Source organism: Conger conger, chromosome 2, assembly GCF_963514075.1.
Source record: "Conger conger chromosome 2, fConCon1.1, whole genome shotgun sequence".
Lineage (NCBI taxonomy): Eukaryota > Metazoa > Chordata > Actinopteri > Anguilliformes > Congridae > Conger > Conger conger.
The window spans coordinates 86,083,951-86,103,453 of NC_083761.1; the positions used below are offsets into that span (position 1 = coordinate 86,083,951).

Below are 19,503 nucleotides of genomic sequence, written 5' to 3' on the forward strand. Positions count from 1 at the left end.
TCCTTGCTGCTCTCTAAACTAATTGTCTACACCTGTCTACACCCGCATTTATAGCCCAGTCGCACTACGGTTCTTCGCGAAATTGTCTGCCTCTTGTTATCAATGCAACGCTTGAGCATTTACTGTTATTGATTACACGTTACGATCCAAGCCTGTTTACCGACCACCGATTATTGATTTCTGTTTTGCTGACCATCATTTGTTTTTTACCACGTCCTCGCCTACCGATTTTGTACCTTTGCCCCGCTGTTTGTTTTATGGTTTCGACTTCTGCTTCGCCTTCGACTACGCCTCTGCCTGCCGTCCGCCTGTACTTCTGCCTGGCTGACAGGTCTCCTGCTACCGGACCTCCCTGCACGTCTACCGACTACGTGTTTGCCTCTTCCCTCGGCACCGTGCTTTTCGTTTGTTTACTATTTGTTTGGCTGGATCTTCGTGTATGGACTTTGCTTGTTCTGACCACTCTCCTGGGATTCGTCCCGAATAAAGCCCTGACGGGACTTTATCTACCCTTTCTTTCTGAGTCGTGCATTTTGGGTCCAGCCCCCACGCACCCGTCTCAATTTTTTTACTTTTGTGACTCTGAAATAGGGGAAGAGTAACATAACTACATTACACTTTAAAAATAATGTAACACAGAGTTTAACATCTATCCAATTTAACACATACAGACACATGGTGACAAACATATTCAATTTCAGTCAATTTATGTCAATTTACTGCATCAAACATAAAGTTCAGTGACCTAACCAAGAACAAACATACAGCAATCAAAGCAAACTAACTACACGAGGATCACAAGTGCAGCCCAGGTGAATCAGAAACTCTGCTCATATCGTACAGATGCTGCGCTCTAAAGACACAACATCTTCCTGTTCCCATTCCCTAAAATGCCCCCATGACTGCACCCCCAATTTCCCCTCCTGCAAGCTGAGAAACATCACAATGATGAAAAAAGAGTCCTGAGCTCTCAGACTTCATTCTCATTTCACATGAGTACACGGACCCAGCCTCTGTGTGTTTTACATGGCAATTTCCACATTCCCTCCAGTGTAGCGGACAGCTGTTTCATTAGACGGCCCTGTACATCAACAAACACGTACAGACACAACAGATGAGAGAGAACTGTGAGTGAGCAGAGCTGCAGCCTGAGCCCTGAAACACACATCATGTTTTAGAGAGTAAGTGTGCATCCCAGTGAAAGCACATCACCTGGTCTCCTGTACCATTTCACACACAGTACAATGGTGGCCAGCAGGAGAGGAGCAGCAACCAGACCATACATCACTCTGCCTGTGGAGACACAGAGATGAGGGATGCATACTGCTATACATTGCTCCTGTGCTGAACGTCACTCTGAACATAAGCATCTGCTACAGTAAGTGTACTGCAATGCATCTGCTACAGTAAGTGTACTGTAATGCATCTGCTACAGTAAGTGTACTGTAATGCATCTGCTACAGTAAGTGTACGCAGTGTACTGTAATGCATCTGCTACAGTAAGTGAATGTAGTGTACTGTAATGCATCTGCTACAGTAAGTGAATGCAGTGTACTGTAATGCATCTGCAACAGTAAGTGCACTGCAATGTATCTGCTACAGTAAGTGTATGCAGTGTACTGTAATGCATCTGCTACAGTAAGTGTGTGCAGTGTACTGTAATGCATCTGCTACAGTAAGTGTATGCAGTGTACTGTAATGCATCTGCTACAGTAAGTGTACTGAAATGCATCTGCTACAGTAAGTGAATGCAGTGTACTGTAATGCATCTGCTACAGTAAGTAAATGCAGTGTACTGTAATACAGGGTACAGTGGACACCATTTTGGCTCTACATCCAGAGTGGCCTTAGGCAGTGCTGTGGGAAGCAGACAGACTGGGTCACTGTTCCGTTTTCACACCAGTGTATTTATGACTGTGGAGAAGACAAATCACCCTCACAGAGGGACAAAGAACAAACCAAGGCAGATGGAATTATTTTATGAATACTATTTTGAAAAGATATTCAATAATGAACACTGGAAAAGTTTGTTGGCAGTTATTGAACAAACAGGATACCAGAATTACCAGAAATTATGTGATTTTTCAGTTATACCCACTGCATTATGGGACCTTGCAAGTTTTACACACAGAGGCATATCAGCCCTCACCTGTTACCTGTATGTGGACAGGGTGACTGTACTCTGTGTAACAGCACTCACCTGTTACCTGTATGTGGACAGGGTGACTGTACTCTGTGTAACAGCACTCACCTGTTACCTGTATGTGGACAGGGTGACTGTACTCTGTGTAACAGCACTCACCTGTTACCTGTATGTGGACAGGGTGACTGTACTCTGTATACCAGCACTCACCTGTTACCTGTATGTGGACAGGGTGACTGTACTCTGTGTACCAGCACTCACCTGTTACCTGTATGTGGACAGGATGACTGTACTCTGTGTAACAGCACTCACCTGTTACCTGTATGTGGACAGGGGGACTGTACTCTGTGTACCAGACTGGGTTGCTCCTCCCTGCTCTGCAGCTGTACTCCCCGGTGTGTGCAAGAGCTGCAGCACTGAGGGTGTACGAGCCTTCAGCTGTACTGGCAATGAGGGCAGTGCCACTTGATCCATTTCCTTTGTACCAATAATATTCCCAGCCAGCAGAGGGCACTGTGACCTCACAAGAGAGACTGACAGCTTGTCCTCTATATATCCGCCCATGAGGAGAGACCGTCAAGACAGCCTGGGGTGTCTCTGTAAGACAGAGAACAGACTGAGCTTCTCCCTCATAATAATGTTCTCATCAAACATACAGTGTAAACGGGCTTTAACCTGGTATTCAGCTGAGCGCATTTCACTCATCCATGTACTGGGAAACCATGTGACCGCCTCAGAGTAGGTGTGGGCGGGGTCAACGCTCTAACTGCTAGATCAGGGGTGTCTAATCAAATGGCAAATGGTCTGCATTTATATAGCGCCTTTATCCAAAGCGCTGTATAATTGATGGTGCTCATTCATCCATTCACACACACACACACACCAACAGCAATTGGCTACCATGCAAGGCACCAGCCAGCTCATCAGAAGCAACTGGGCGTTAGGTGTCTTGCTCAGGGACACTTCGACACACCCAGGGGATAAACCAGCAACCCCCCGACTGCCAGACGACTGCTCTTACCTCCTGAGCCAATGTCGCCCCCAGTCTTATCCAAAAAGGACCGGTGTGAGCAGGAGTTCTTGTTTTTGCCCAGCACTACGATACACCGATTCTGATGGGCTAAAACAAAAACCTGAACCCACCTTGGTCCTTTCCAGATAAGATTAGACACCCCTGTGCTATTGTAATGCAGATATGACTGCAGTGGAGCTGGTTAGGGTTACGGCTAAGAGCTAAAGCATTATGATTTCCCATTCTATCAGAACAGAGAGGACTGCATTCTGTTGATTTAAACAGTAACATGGTGGTTGAATGTGACACTTGCCAGTTGTCTTTAGGCAACAATAAAACAAATGTACATCAATTAGCTATGATTGATAGACCGTGTCCCCACTTTCCACACATTGTGGTTTGTTACCATAGCTACCTCCATGATAGACGCTCGCGCTGTGAGTTTTCACACGCTAGCTAACTTACTATTTCAACTATGATCGATAGCTAAGGTAAGGATGCTGGCTTATCCAATCATAATTGTTGCGAGCTAGCTATCCAAGTTAAGATAAAAGCACAACCTGAAGTTAACGTCCTTATGAAAGCAAACTAGCTAGCTAGCATTATCAATAATGTCACCATTTCAAAATATTTAAAGAGACATATACACAAACTGCTCTTTTTGTGATGAATATCCAGAAACAGTTTTACGCCTATTTTGGCATTGTTCTCACACCAAGAAATTTTGGCAAGACCTTTGCAGATTTGTCATTGATAATATCTTTTAATAATTTAATTTATTTTGGGAAAAATTAGGTGTTTGCTTTTTTCAATAACCCAAGAATTTTTTTTTTTTATATAATAAATTTGATATTGATGCTGGCAAAATGTTTCATTCATAAATGTAAATTTAGGAATAAAAAAACCTTACATTGTTGTTTTCATGAAAGATGTTGAACGATATGTGAAACTACTTTCTAATTCAACAAACAAAAAGGCTATCAAAGCACTTAATGTTATATCTTATATTTTTCGAGTGTGATATACCCCTGGCTCTTTTGTTTTTGTTCTGTTTGTACACTATTCCCTGTATACTGAATTCTTACTGTATTCCTTTGTTAAATAATAAAATAAATATATATACTCTATGGTGCTGATTACGGTGGCAGTGATGATGAAGATGTTAAACCTGTCCATTACAAAGACGATGGTGGAAGACAGGGTGGTTTCAGAAACTTCTGCTGAACGATTTTCACACACACTTGTCTCGAGAATTCGCAAAGAATGGTGCAAAAAACAAAAAGAAGTCCAATTAGCAGCAGTTCTGTGGGCATAAATGCCTTGTTAATGAGAGAGGTCAGAGGAGAAGGGCCAGACTGGTCAAAGCTGACAGGAAGGTGACAGGAATGCAAATAACCTCACATTACAACAGTGGTTTGCAGAAGAGCATCTCTGAACACACAACACGCCTAACCTCTAAGTGGATAGGCGACAGGAGCAGAAGACTCCAGTCTAAAAGATGAGTTAAATAGATACCTAATAAAGTGCACTTCATAAGGTTTTTATTTTGCTTTTCTTTGGACTTCTACTGCTGTAGCCTATCCCATGATTTGTTGTGTGTTCAGTGATGCGCTTCTGCATACCACTGTTGTAATGTGTGGGTTTTTTAAAGAACATTGGTAAGAAATGAATAACACTGAGTCCTACCTGAGCAGATCACTCCAGCATCCTCTCCATGATTACAGTCATGTTTACCCCATCCTAGTGATCCACACTGCTTCAGTGAGGATTCTGAACCACTGCAGGACACAGGACCCATCCATATTCTCCCAGACCCTGGTCCAAAGTGAGCCTCTCCTAGTGCATCTACAGCATCTCCACAGCCCAGCTGTCTGCACACCACTCCAGCACCTCTCATACCCCAGTAATCATCACACACTGTCCCCCACTCTCCCCGATGGTAAACCTCCACTCTCCCAGCACAGGGGCTGCTACCATTCACCATCCTCACATCCTCCCTGCCTGAGAGAGAGAAAGAGAGAGAGAGAGAGAGAGAGAGGGAGAGAGAGAGAGAGTTTTGGCAAAACATCACAATATGGCGGGTCCTATTCCTCTTAAACAGTCCATTAAAATATGTTTTTGAAAACATCTGAAGAGCAAAATAAACGAAATACACATGCTGATTCATATTTTACCAACAATACCTAGTTTGAAAGTTTGATCCTAGTTTTGTGAGCCATGCGAGCAGTGCTGGACTCAGTTGATTTGCATGGGCAGATCACGATATGTAAATACAGAACCGCCAAACGTACACGGCACTCACCAGACTGCAAACTTCACGCACCGCAAGCCTCTCCATAGAAAATTAATGGAATGTGAAGCATGCCAGATTTGGTGTGTGAGCACACTGGAACGCTCCTGTCATGTCTGTAATGTTTGTAATGTTTGTCATGTTTGTCAGCTTTGACCAGTCTGGCCCTTCTCCTCTGACCTCTCTCATGAACAAGGCATTTCTTCCCACTGAACTTCTGCTCACTAGATGATTTCTGTTTTTCGCACCATTCTCCGCAAACTGTAGAGACTGTTGTGCGTGAAAATCCCAGGAGATCAGCAGATACTCAAACCACCCTGTCTGGCACCAACATCAACCAGTCACTTAGATCACATTTCTTCCCTATTCCGACATTTGGTCTGAAAAACAGCTGAACCTCTTCACCATGTCTACATGCTTTTATGCATTGCTGCCGCATTATTGGCTGATTCAATATTTGCATTAACAAGCTGGTGTACAGGTCAACGCAATAAAGTGGTCACCCCGGGGCGGCCTGTAGCATAGTGGTTAAGGTAAATGACTGGGACACACAAGGTGGTTCTAATCCCGGTGTAGCCACAATAAGATCCGCACAGCCGTTGGGCCCTTGAGCAAGGCCATTAACCCTGCATTGCTCCAGGGGAGGATTGTCTCCTGCTTAGTCTAATCAACTGTACGTCGCTCTGGATACGAACGTCTGCCAAATGCCAATAATGTAATGTAATGTAATGAATAGAGGAATGAGGATGTTGAGATGGTTCTAAGTACATAGCTGGGAGATCATCCAAACTCCACACTTGATTAAACTCACACATACTGATGTGTAACATTTCACAGTAAAATGAATAAAGACCTTGTTAAATATAAACTCATATGGCCTATTAAGGGGCTATATTCACCCAGCATCACAGAAACTCTCACAGTGCACAGAAGACTCTTACCAGAACACACCAGGCTCACATCGTTTCCATGGGAGCAGGGTTGATTCTGTGAGGCTGCTGTGGGGCAGAAGTTAATCTGAGATTCGTTGCCTCTACACTGAATCTCCTCTGCCCACACCTGGCCCTCGCCCTGGCCGAATGCAGCTGCCCCGCGCAGCTCTTTAGGAGCCCCACAGCCCAGCTCCCTGCACAGAACCTCTGCGTCCTGCTGGTCAAAGTCAGCATCACACACCGTGCCCCAGGAGCTCCCATGATGCACCTCTACTCTCCCAGAGCACAGGTCAGTCCCGCCCACCAGCCTGACCTCTGCAGTTGAACAGATAATAAAGAGAGAATCATTAGCAATGACTGGCACCTTATTCCAGAGACAACATTCAGCACAGCTGTCTGAACACAGGACTGCACAGCTATTATTACATTACATTACATTATTGGCATTTGGCAGACACTCTTATCCAGAGTGACGTACACTTGATTAGACTAAGCAGGAGACAATCCTCCCCTGGAGCAATGCAGGGTTAAGGGCCTTGCTCAAGGGCCCAACGGCTGTGCGGATCTTACGGTGGCTACACCGGGATTAGAACCACCGACCTTGGAGTTACAGTTCTTTGTTTGTTTGTTTATTTGTTTAAACTTGTTACCCACAGAGGGCACTGGCATGGTTGGGATTTGATCAGAGACCATGGAGCTCAACCATGCACCACAGTGTGGTGCCCTACCTAAATGAGCCATCCAGCAACCTGGAGCTTTTTATTTAAATAATAAAGAGGAGCAACTGACCATCAAGGGATTCAGCAGAGATAGTGCACACTGCACAGTACATTTTTCACACAGAACACATTACATTACATTACATTATTGGCATTTGGCAGACGCTCTTATCCAGAGCGACGTACAACAATTATACGTATAATTAGACGTATTATACATGGAGTACAGCAGTGTGAGATGAGCCAAGCCATCATGGTATTGTTATACCATCATGCACCCTGCTCCTGCTGAACCTAAGCAGGTGTGCGCTTGGTTAGTACTTGGATGGGAGACCTCCTGGGAAACCTAAGTTTTTGCTGGAAGTGTTGTTGGGGGCCAGTTCGGGGGAGATCTTCCCTCTGGTTCAGTTACCCCCGATGCCCCAACATAGTGATGGGGACACTGTGCTGTAGGAGACGCCATCTTTCAGAGGAGGAGTAAAACGGTGGGACTGACTCACTGAGGTCATTAAAGATCTCATTACACTCTTCTCAAAGAGAAGGGGTTCCCCAGTGTCCTGGCTAAATGGCTAACCTGCCTCTCTCAACCAGCCATATAGTCATTCCCTGCCTTAATTGGAAAAAGCATTATTCTCTCCCTCTCCACCTCAGCTAGTGTGTGGTGAGCGTTCTGGTGCAAAATGGCAGCTGTGCATCGCCCAGTTGGGTGCTACACATTGGTGGTGGTTGAGGCGAGTTTCCCCCTCATCACTGTAAAGCGCTTTGAGTGTCAAGAAAAGTGTGATATAAATGCAATGATCTATCTATCTATCTAATTACACGTCTACTGCTGTGTGAGATGAGCCATCACACATCATCTGCAGTGTTAGATGAGTCAATCACGTGTACACTGTAGTGACAGACTGAGACTAAAATGTATAAACATTCTGATAGCTACAGAGCAAGAGCAAGTACATCATAAATATGAGAGTCTGTTGCACTGTGTACATTCTGGATTAGTTCAGCGAATGGAACAATGCACACATTACATTAGAACAGAACTTAAATAATGTAGTACTACGTTTTAGAGATTATGAAATTTAAATAATAGGAAAATGATGTATTTGTTGATGAATATCATTACACTATATCCTCATTTAACTCCAATGTGCTGAGTTAGGTTAAGAACATTGGTAAGAGCTGAATAACACTGAGTCCTACCTGAGCAGATCACTCCAACATCCTCTCCATGATCACAGCGATGTTCACCCCATCCTAGTGACCGACACTGCTTCAGTAAGGATTCTGATCCACTGCAGGACACAGCACCCATCCATATTCTCCCAGACCCTGGTCCAAAGTGAGCCTCTCCTAGTGCATCTACAGCATCTCCACAGCCCAGCTGTCTGCACACCACCCCAGCATCACTCATGTCCCACCAATTATCACACACTGTCCCCCACTCTCCCAGATGGTAAACCTCCACTCTCCCAGCACAGGGGCTGCTACCATTCACCAGCCTCACATACTCCCTGCCTGAGAGAGAGAGAGAGAGAGAGAGAGAGAGGGAGAGAGAGAGAGAGAGAGAAAGAGAGGAGGGGATGAGCGTACACCATACTGTGGATTTAAAGTATATGACCCCAGCACTGTCTGCAGGAACAAAGAGCACACCCAAATCTCCATCTCCCTGGCTTTGTACACTGTACAGCAGTGACAGTTTTAAATGTTAAAATACTAGCCTAATACACTATCTAAACTCAGTGAGCACTTTATTAGGTATTTATAACTTATTTATTACTTACCTCCAAAAAATCATCAGACCCTACACCCCTGCCAGACCTCTTCATCAGACCCTACACCCCTGCCAGACCTCTTCGTTCGGCCTCCACAGGCCACTTGGTGCCTCCCCCTCTCCACACTTCCACCTCCCACTCATGACTGCTGTCTGTTCTGGCTCCACGGTGGTGGAACAAACTCCCCGTGGAGGTCAGATCAGCAGAATCTCTTGCCAACTTCAAGCGCAAACTGAAGACGCACCTCTTCAAGCAGCACCTCTCCCTGTCCCTCCCCACCTCCCTGTAAACCTTAATTGTTGTCTTTACCTGTGTTATTCACTTGTGTATGAGGATGTTTAGTTTGGCTAGGTAAGCAGTTTGTTCATACATTTGCATGTTGCGGTATTACAATTGAAAATAATAATAATAATACTAATAATAAAAAATAAAAAAACGATAATCAAATAGGGCCTGGTCCTTATCGTTGTTGTACAGGCAGCAGTTGAAATTGTACTTCCCTCTAGGGTCTTTCAGCGCACTTATCCCTGGTCATGGATATGCACTTTTCACTTTGTTGTACGTCGCTCTGGATAAGAGCGTCTGCCAAATGCCATTAATGTAACATAATCTTATTTTATAGACTTATTGGTCTTTTGCTGCAGTAGCCTATCCACTTAGAGGTTTGACACGTTGTGTGTTCAGAGATGCCACTGCTGTAATGCATACTTGTTGGCATTACAGTCAACGTCCTGTCAGATTTGACCAGTCTGACCCATCTCCTCTGACCTCTCTCATTAACAAGGTGTTTCTGCCCGCAGAACTGCTGCTCACTGGATGTTTTTTGTTTTTCGCACCATTCTCCGCAAACTCTAGAGACTGTTGTGCGTGAAAATCCCAGGAGATCAGTTGATACTCAAACCACTCTGTCTGGCACCAACATCAACCCCTTAGATCACATTTCTTCCCACATTTAGTCTGAAAAACAGCTGAACCTCTTCACCATGTCTGCATTCTTTTATGCATTTAGGTGCTGCCACATTATTGGCTGATTCAATATTTCCATTAACAAGCTGGTGTACAGGTCTACCTAATATAGTGGTCACTGAGTATATAAGTTTGCCTTTCCAGATGTAAGAACAGTTCTGCCCTGATTAGAGGAAATTAGGATGTTGAGATGGTTCTAAGTACATATCTGGGAGATCATCCAAACTCCACACTTGATTAAACTCACACACACTGACATGTAACATTCCACAGTATAATGAATAAAGACCTTGTTAAATATAAACTCATATGGCCTATTAAGGGGCTATATTCACCCAGCATCACAGAAACTCTCACAGTGCACAGAAGACTCTTACCAGAACACAGCAGGCTCACATCGTTTCCATGGGAGCAGGGTTGATTCTGTGAGGGTGCTTTGGGGCAGAAGTTAATCTGAGATTCGTTGCCTGTACACTGAATCTCCTCTGCCCACACCTGGCCCTCGCCCTGGCCGAATGCAGCTGCCCCACGCAGCTCTTTAGGAGCCCCACAGCCCAGCTCCCTGCACACAACCTCTGCGTCCTGCTGGTCAAAGTCAGCATCACACACCGTGCCCCAGGAGCTCCCATGATGCACCTCTACTCTCCCAGAGCACAGGTCAGTCCTGCCCACCAGCCTGACCTCTGCAGTTGAACAGAGAATAAAGAGAGAATCATTAGCAATGGCCGGCACCTTATTCCAGAGACAACATTCAGCACAGCTGTCTGGACAAAGGACTGCACAGCTATTATACATAGGGTGTGAGATGAGCCAATCACACATCTACTGCAGTCTGAGGTGAGACAATTACCTGTAAACCTCTTTAGGAGATGAGCCAATCACATTTACAAAATAAGAGCACATAAAAAGACAGAACATAAACATGAGTCTGTTGCAACTGTGCAAACTCTGGTTAGTTCAGTGAATGGCACAATGCACACATCAGTTTATAACACAACATTAAAAAATGAAATACTATGTTTTAGACACATGTAATATAAGTTTGCTTTTAAAAATGTACATATCCTCATTTAAATCCAAAGTGCCGTTTGGTATAAGACTATTGTAAGAGCTGAGTCCAACCTGAGCAGATCACTCCAGCATCCTCTCCATGATTACAATGATGTTTACCCCATCCTCGTGACCCACACTGCTTCAGTGAGGATTCTGATCCACTGCAGGACACAGCACCCATCCATATTCTCCCAGACCCTGGTCCAAAGTGACCCTCTCCTAGTGCATCTACAGCATCTCCACAGCCCAGCTGTCTGCACACCACTCCAGCACCTCTCATGTCCCACCAATCATCACACACTGTCCCCCACTCTCCCAGATGGTAAACCTCCACTCTCCCAGCACAGGGGCTGCTACCATTCACCAGCCTCACATCCTCCCTGCCTGAGAGAGAGAGAGAGAGAGAGAGAGAGAGAGAGAGAGAGAGAGATAGAGATACTCAAATTGAAATAATAGCACTATATACACTCAGTGAGCACTGTTTTAGGCATTTATTAGACTTATTGGTCTTCTGCTGCTGTAGCCTATCTACTTAGAGGTTTGACACGTTGTGTGTGAAGAGATGCTGTTCTACTGCTGTAATGTGTAGTAGTTTGTGTTACTGTCGACTTCCTGTCAGCTTTGACCAGTCTGGCCCTTCTCCTCTGACCTCTCTCATTAACAAGGTGTTTCTGCCCGCAGAACTGCTGCTCACTAGATGTTTTTAGTTTTTCGCACCATTCTCCACAAACTCTAGAGACTGTTGTGCATGAAAACCCCAGGAGATCAGCAGATACTCAAACCACCCTGTCTGGCACCAACATCAACCAGTCACTTAGATCACATTTCTTCCCCATTCTGACATTTGGTCTGAAAAACAACTGAACCTCTCCACCATGTCTGCATTCTTTTAGGCATTTAGGTGCTGCCACATTATTGGCTGATTCAATATTTCCATAAACAAGCTGGTGTACAGGTCTACCTAATATAGTGGTCACTGAGTATATAAGTTTGCCTTTCCAGATGTAAGAACAGTTCTGCCCTGAACAGAGGAAATTAGGATGTTGAGATGGTTCTAAGTACATATCTGGGAGATCATCCAAACTCCACACTTGATTAAACTCACACATACTGACGTGTAACATTTCACAGTATAATGAATAAAGACCTTGTTAAATATAAACTCATATGGCCTATTAAGGGGCTATATTCACCCAGCATCGCAGAAACTCTCACAGTGCACAGAAGACTCTTACCAGAACACACCAGGCTCACATCGTTTCCATGGGAGCAGGGTTGATTCTGTGAGGGTGCTGTGGGGCAAAAGTTAATCTGAGATTCGTTGCCTCTACACTGAATCTCCTCTGCCCACACCTGGCCCTCGCCCTGGCCGAATGCAGCTGCCCCGCGCAGCTCTTGAGGAGCCCCACAGCCCAGCTCCCTGCACACAACCTCTGCGTCCTGCTGGTCAAAGTCAGCATCACACACCGTGCCCCAGGAGCTCCCATGATGCACCTCTACTCTCCCAGAGCACCGGTCAGTCCCACCCACCAGCCTGACCTCTGCAGTTGAACAGAGAATAAAGAGAGAATCATTAGCAATGGCTGGCACCTTATTCCAGAGACAACATTCAGCACAGCTGTCTGGACACAGGACTGCACAGCTATTATACATAGGGTGTGAGATGAGCCAATCACACGTCTACTGCAGTCTGAGGTGAGACAATTACCTGTCAACCTCTTTAGGAGATGAGCCAATCACATTTACAAAATAAGAGCAACATAACAAGAAAGAACATAAACATGAGTCTGTTGCAACTGTGCAAACTCTGGTTAGTTCAGTGAATGGCACAATGCACACATCAGTTTATAACACAACATTAAAAAATGAAATACTATGTTTTAGACACATGTAGTATAAGTTTGCTTTTAAAAATGTACATATCCTCACGTAAATCCAAAGTGCCATTTGGTATAAGACTATTGTAAGAGCTGAGTCCAACCTGAGCAGATCACTCCAGCATCCGCTCCATGATTACAGTGATGTTCACCCCATCCTAGTGACCCACACTGCTTCAGTGAGGATTCTGATCCACTGCAGGACACATGAGCCATCCATATTCTCCCAGACCCTGGTCCAAAGTGAGCCTCTCCTAGTGCATCTACAGCATCTCCACAGCCCAGCTGTCTGCACACCACCCCAGCACCTCTCATGTCCCAGTGATCATCACACACTGTCCCCCACTCTCCCCGATGGTAAACCTCCACTCTCCCAGCACAGGGGCTGCTACCATTCACCAGCCTCACATCCTCCCTGCCTGAGAGAGAGAGAGAGAGAGGGAGAGCGAGAGAGAGAGAGAGAGAGAGAGAGAGATTAACTTCACGAATGAACAGATTTAAGACAACTCAAGAAAGGTTTCCTTAAACTGAAAGGTATTTGCTGCTATGCCTGTACAGGCTTCAAGATTGCAGAATGCTTTTTACCATTGGCCAACACGGCCTAAAGAAGTGAAGAATATGCATAGATTTTTTATGCTATACAGGATAGAAACATCTTCTTGATACACATGGTCATGTAAAAACACTGATTAAAGATCTTTAATACTGATTAACCCCTTCCCCGGCGGAGACGAGTATATACGTTTTGACCGAATGTGTTTTTTTTCAGTCACGGACGAGTAAACAGGTCTAAACACTTTTATTTTCAAAATAAAATTTCAACCACAAAAATGGGGAAAAAATGAAATACAAGTTCTTTTTCATAATCAGCATAAAAATACTATATTAAATTTAAAAATTTAAAAATTGTCTGGTTTTTTCCAAAATAATTGGCGGGGAAGGGGTTAACCTGTTGGACCATATTCCCTGTGGCTTCAAAGGATGACCCCAGCAGTGTCTGTAGTAACACAGGGACACCACTAGGGTGCGCTCTATCTGCCTTGCTTTGTGCACTGGACACCAGTGATATGAGCTCTGCCAGTGAGGCCTGTCACATGACTGATTAAGCAGATGACACTTCTGTGACAGCGCTCATCTCTCAGGGAGAAGAAGCCCCTACAGACTGCAGGGACACACGTTGGCCACAAGGGGGAGAAAACCTTTTTACTTTGTCAGACACAAAAACTGTTTCACTGGCCTGATAATTGGAAGGAGAATGCTGATATGGTATTAAAAAGCACGTGCAGATATCAGAAGTTCCAAGCCATTGCAAAAAAGGACATTGTCAAAATGTAATCAGGATCAAAAAAATAAGAGTTGTAAAACTTAATTTTACTTATTTAGACTGGGATGATGTGCATTCTTATTGGAGTTTTGCAGATACGTTGGGTCTCCTGGGATGATATTTTCCCTCTCCAGAGAATTGCTGCACTTCCTTCCCTGATCTTTGCACCTGTGTTTACACTTTAATTCCCTCTGGATAAAAGTATCTGGTAAATGGTAGACACCTTAATGACATGTAACAGGGTAAAGACTGGAAAAGTGAAAATGATTTCCACAGAAGAGGCATCTTCTGCACTCAGCCGTGATCCCCTGCAGATGGGGAAGGATGGTTCCTCTAAAGAAGTGTCGAAGTGAATCTTGGTTAAAGAGTAATATCCCAACACATATAATTGCTGTACCTGGTTACGTTTGTTTTTGAAAAGACAGATTGGGGAGGGGGGGGGGGGGGGGTGAGCAAACAAGACTTACTAAAGTCAGTAAAACCCTTATTGATTTGATTTTCACGAATAGAACTGAGTGAGTGACAAAGACGTACAATTTAATTACAGGTCTGTCCGACCATAACATGATTTTAATCGTTAGAAAATTATCCAGAGTTCACAGGCATCCCGAAGAATAAAATAACAATTCGAAAATGAATTACAGAATATTAATTGGGATAACATTAAACAAATTCAAGATTTAAATACCTGTTTTAAGTACTACAATGACAAAAACACTTTATAGATGTGATTCAGAAATACACTCATTGAAGCACCCACAGTGTAGTAGGGCTTTACTGTGGCAGAATAAGGATATTCGCCACCTGATGAAAAAACATGTTACTTCATGCAGTTGATCACAGAATCAGAGGGGAAAAGCTTGGCACTTTGGAAGCACTTAAATATTTTAGCCAATTGAGTGCCTAACCCACAAAAATCAACAGTGGAATTTATTATAGAAATTAGTTAGTAATGAAAGTATTGAAATTGCAAACAAATTTAATAAATTTTTTACTCAATCAGCTGAGGAAATGGCAGCAAGTTTCCAACCAGTACAGGTAAAAGATACACTGAGAGACAAATCAACATCCTTTTATATTAAAGAAGTAGATCAAAGAAAGACTGGTAAGGTTATCACGCAGTGAAGGCAATCTAAGGCCAAGGATAATTTTGTTATTTTGTTTATTTTTAAAAACACAGTTCTCTTCTCTTAACGCCAGTAACACATGTGGTCAATTTATCAATCAGAACTAATGAGTTTCCTCAGCACTGGAAATCGGTAATTATCACCCCAATTCCAAGTCTGGAGCACTTGACCAGGTCTCTAACTATAGACCAATTTCAATTTTATCTGCACTCTCAAAGGTTCTTGAAAAAACAGTTGCTAAACAACTACTCACCTTCTGCACCCCAAACAATTTGAATTCAGACCAAGGTACTCAACAGAGTTAGCAAACTGTTACCTCACTGAAACTATAAAACAGTCATTAGATGAAGGCAGTGTAGTGGGAGCAGTATTTTTGTACTGTGAACCATGAAATTCTTTCAAATAAACTGCAACGATTTCATTTTTCAAACAATGCAATAACCTGCTTTAGATCTTATCTTGAATGCAGAGAGCAATGTGTTAGAATAAATTCTACCCAGTCATCTGCCCAAACTTGCCAAATGGGAATCCCATAAGGTTCAATTTTAGGCCCTTTGCTTTTTAGTTTATATGTAAATGACTTACCTGACTGCTGTAAAAGAGTTAGATGCCAAATCTATGCGGACGACACAATTATATATGTGCAAGCAAAAAAACCCTCATATGGCAGCAGAGATGCTCACAAAATAAATGTCTGGTGTGTCACAGTGGCTCTGAAATACTCATCTGACTCTGAACTGTAATAAGACGGTCTCAATGTGCTTTTTAATAAAAAATACATTTCAATGAAAATTTAAGAATAAAGATTGACGAGCAAGAGCTAGATGAGGTACATGAAATGACATTTTTAGGTGTTAATTTAGACTCTCAGCTTAAGTTCGATAATCATGTAAAGAGGTTGTGCAAAACTGTCAAAACAAATTTCAATTGCTTCCGCTTAATTAGACATTACATACCTATTAAGGCAGCACATTACCATCTGAAATTAAAACATTGAAAGAGCTCAAGATTTTTAAACACACATGCTGAAACTGAAGCAAGTCTGTGAACACTGATTTTATGTATTATTAACATTTTGATTTTTGTCTTTGCCCTTATTTTAGTGTTTGTCCTTATTTTAGTCTTTTATCTGTACCACTTTTTAATATTTAGGTATTATTTGAAGTTCACTGCTTCTGTATTTCCTGTTTTAACTTTAAAAAATTTGGCCCGGGACAGGGGTTGCAAATTAGTCATGGCTAGAAACCTGTATGCATGGCATCTTGAAATGTTTCTGTATTTGTCCTGTAGGTATTCATGTTTATTCTTGTTAATTATTCATAGCTCATCGGTTAGTGTTTTCTATTACAGTTCTCATTTGTCCTCCCCTGTTATGTCTGCGTCTGAATGTTCACCAGCCGAGTCACTCCCCTGTCTGCGTGTCCCACTATTCGGGTTTACGGTATTTTCGGGTTTTCAAGAAATTCCTTCTCAACTCGCGATTCTTACTTCCGGCTTTTTCTTGGTAGTTAAATGTTGTAAAGCACGATTCTTACTAACTACTACTAATCTAGGTTTTGTACAGAACTAATCCGTTTGATATACTTACTGTCTGTCTAACTAACTAACTAACTAACAATCACTTTTATTGGGTAGTTTAGAAATATTACATTACATTACATTATTGGCATTTGGCAGACGCTCTTATCCAGAGCGACGTACAGCAAAGTGCATCCCCATAACCAGGGATAAGTGCGCTGAAAGACCCTGGAGGGAAGTACAATTTCAATTGCTACCCGTACAACAAAGATAAGGACCAGTGCCTATATTTATTTATTTATTATTTTTAAATCAACAAATAAACAAACAACAAAGCAAAAGTGACCAAACTTAACTATCCACATACTGCTTACCTAGCCAACTAAAAATATCAAAACACAAAGTAAATCACAAAGACAACAATTAAGGTTCACAGGGAGGTAGGGAGGGATGGGGAGAGGTGCTGCTTGAAGAGGTGCGTCTTCAGTTTGCGCTTGAAGGTGGGGAGAGATTCTCCAGTTCTGACCTGAACGGGGAGTTCGTTCCACCACCGTGGAGCCAGAACAGACAGTAGTCATGAGCGTGAGGTGGAGGTTCGGAGAGGGGGAGACTAACTCACTAACGCATCTCTTAGTATTTCTGCACTGTTCTGTAACTCCGCCTCCCTATGCTATCCCTGATTACTTGTTTAGTTTCAGCGAAGTATTTGCACCTGTCTCTAACTATCACTTCGTCTTCAAGCTATGCAAATGTCTACTCCCTAACCTGGAGCTGTAGGTTTTACATGTTGGTTACGTGCATCCAGTCTGCGTTTTTGTCTCCCTCCTGTTATGATGTTATTACCCTATTATGTTTCCCCACCTGTTGTCTATTTGTTTAGCCCACCTTTTCCCCAGCCCCGCCTAGATTGTTACCTTCCCTCATGTATTTAAACCTCAGTCTCTGCATTGTTCCTTGTCAGAACGTTGATCAGTCTTAGTGCGGAAAACTTCGTAAGCCTAACCCTTCGTAAACCCCTTTGCCTTTTGATTTCCAAGCCTGCCTTGCCCTTTTGTTTCGTTTGCCTTTCTGCTTTTCTGGTTTTTTGACATTCTGCTTTGTTTTCGGACTTCGATTTTGGCCTTCGCCCTTCTGTACTTTAGCCTTTTGATTTTCCGGATTTTTGACCCCCCCTCACCTGTTTTCGACTATTCTTTTGCCTTTCGTTTTTGTCATTGTATTGGATCTCCTGGCTACGACTTCGGACAAATAAACAACGATTTTGGATTATCCTGTGGTCTGCGTTTGGGTTCTCAGAGCCGAACATAACACATCTACTTTGCATTTTTTATATATAAAGCAAAAAGGGTTTTTAATGTTTCACATTTGTGATGGTTTTGTTTTCAGTCGAATGTTGTTTTCACCATGAGGAAACAGTTCATATCTGTAGTTGTGCTTCATGAAATGCCTGCCCGTTAAACAATCACTATTTATCAGGATATCTTTTTTCATGTGTTAAATTCCATCCATCCATCCATTATCTGAACCCACTTATCCTGATCAGGGTCGCAGGGGGGCTGGAGCCTATCCCAGCATACATTGGGCGAAAGGCTGGAATACACCCTGGACAGGTCGCCAGTCCATCGCAGGGCACACGCACCATTCACTCACACACTCATGCCTATGGGCAATTTAGACTCTCCAATCAGCCTAACCTGCATGTCTTTGGACTGTGGGAGGAAACCGGAGTACCCGGAGGAAACCCACGCAGACACGGGGAAAACATGCAAACTCCCCACAGAGAGGCCGACGGGGATTCGAACCCAGGAACTCCTTGCTGTGAGGCGGCAGTGCTACCCACTGCACCATCCGTGCCGCCACTTGATAAATTTCCATATTTATTTTTTAAATTTTAGTTGACAACATGCTTTAAAAAAAACCATGCCACATATTCAAACCAATGTGAGCTTTAAGTAATATTTCATATATTATTATTATATATTTGTATAAGAAGAGGTTGAGGATATTAACTTTTCAGAGTCTGTTATTTTAAAAGATCTTCATAAGAAGTCTGACTCTGGATCAATGTTGCTTTAGCCCTGCTTAGAAAGTTAAGGTTTCCACAGGCGTTACCACTAGTACTTGTTAGTGTTTGTATACTTTTTTTTTTTGTCATTTTTTTAAAATATATATATTTAAAAATAATTTATTAAAGTGCTCTCATGAGGAACTCAAATGCACTGCTGTGAAGAGAGTATGTCAAATAAATACAGAAACATTTTCTAAATAATTCATAATAACATTTGTTTGATGAAAACTCAATGAATCATGCAGAGAAATGTTCCTCCAGTAATCTGTGGTGTTTACAGGCTGCCTGTAACCCTGCTCTTACTGGAGAGCCCTTTGACCAGCAGACCCTCTGACCCCTTGGCCCTGGCCCCCAGTCTCTGACCCTGACTGGGTGTGGAGAAGCAGGAGAGGAGGATGAAGCTGGTACTCACTGGCTGTGGAGAGCAGGAGGAGGGAGGAGAGAGAGAGGAACAGCAGACATCTCTCCATCTTCAGCGCAGACAAACGCACCCTTCCACAGAGCAGAGTGGATCCTCAGACCTGCACCTCTGAGCTCTAAGATAAACTGAGCCCTTCCCTGAAAGACATTTGCTGGGGCCTCCCATTTCCTTTTTTTGCTCAAATGTAGGTTTCCGTTTAAGCCCAGCATGAAGTCACGCGATTCTATTTCAAGATCTTGAGGGATCTATGGATCATGAGTAGTTAATCAGTTGAAGCTTGG

General features: G+C 43.2%; 1 protein-coding gene across 1 annotated transcript; it reads right to left on the reverse strand.

The window, feature by feature from the left end:
- Positions 1 to 727: 727 nt before the first annotated feature.
- On the reverse strand, positions 728 to 11,009 carry LOC133121429 (scavenger receptor cysteine-rich type 1 protein M130-like). Its single transcript, XM_061230593.1, has 6 exons — positions 11,005 to 11,009; positions 6,387 to 6,643; positions 5,055 to 5,156; positions 2,456 to 2,656; positions 1,213 to 1,293; positions 728 to 1,081 (listed from the first exon to the last, which is right to left on the reverse strand). The coding sequence occupies exons 1-6, from the start codon at positions 11,007 to 11,009 to the stop codon at positions 1,023 to 1,025; spliced, it is 705 nt and encodes a 234-aa protein (XP_061086577.1). The 3' UTR covers positions 728 to 1,022.
- Between the last annotated feature and the right edge of the window lie 8,494 nt (positions 11,010 to 19,503).

Excerpts from the sequence above, each read along its gene's own strand:
- LOC133121429 (XM_061230593.1), bottom strand. Across the intron at positions 2,657-5,054 it reads AGTGTGTGATGATTACTGGG|TGCCCTCTGCTGGCTGGGAA; the intron begins GTATGAGAGGTG and ends GTGAGGTCACAG. Across the intron at positions 1,294-2,455 it reads TGTCCACATACAGGTAACAG|GCAGAGTGATGTATGGTCTG; the intron begins GTGAGTGCTGTT and ends GTGTCTCCACAG.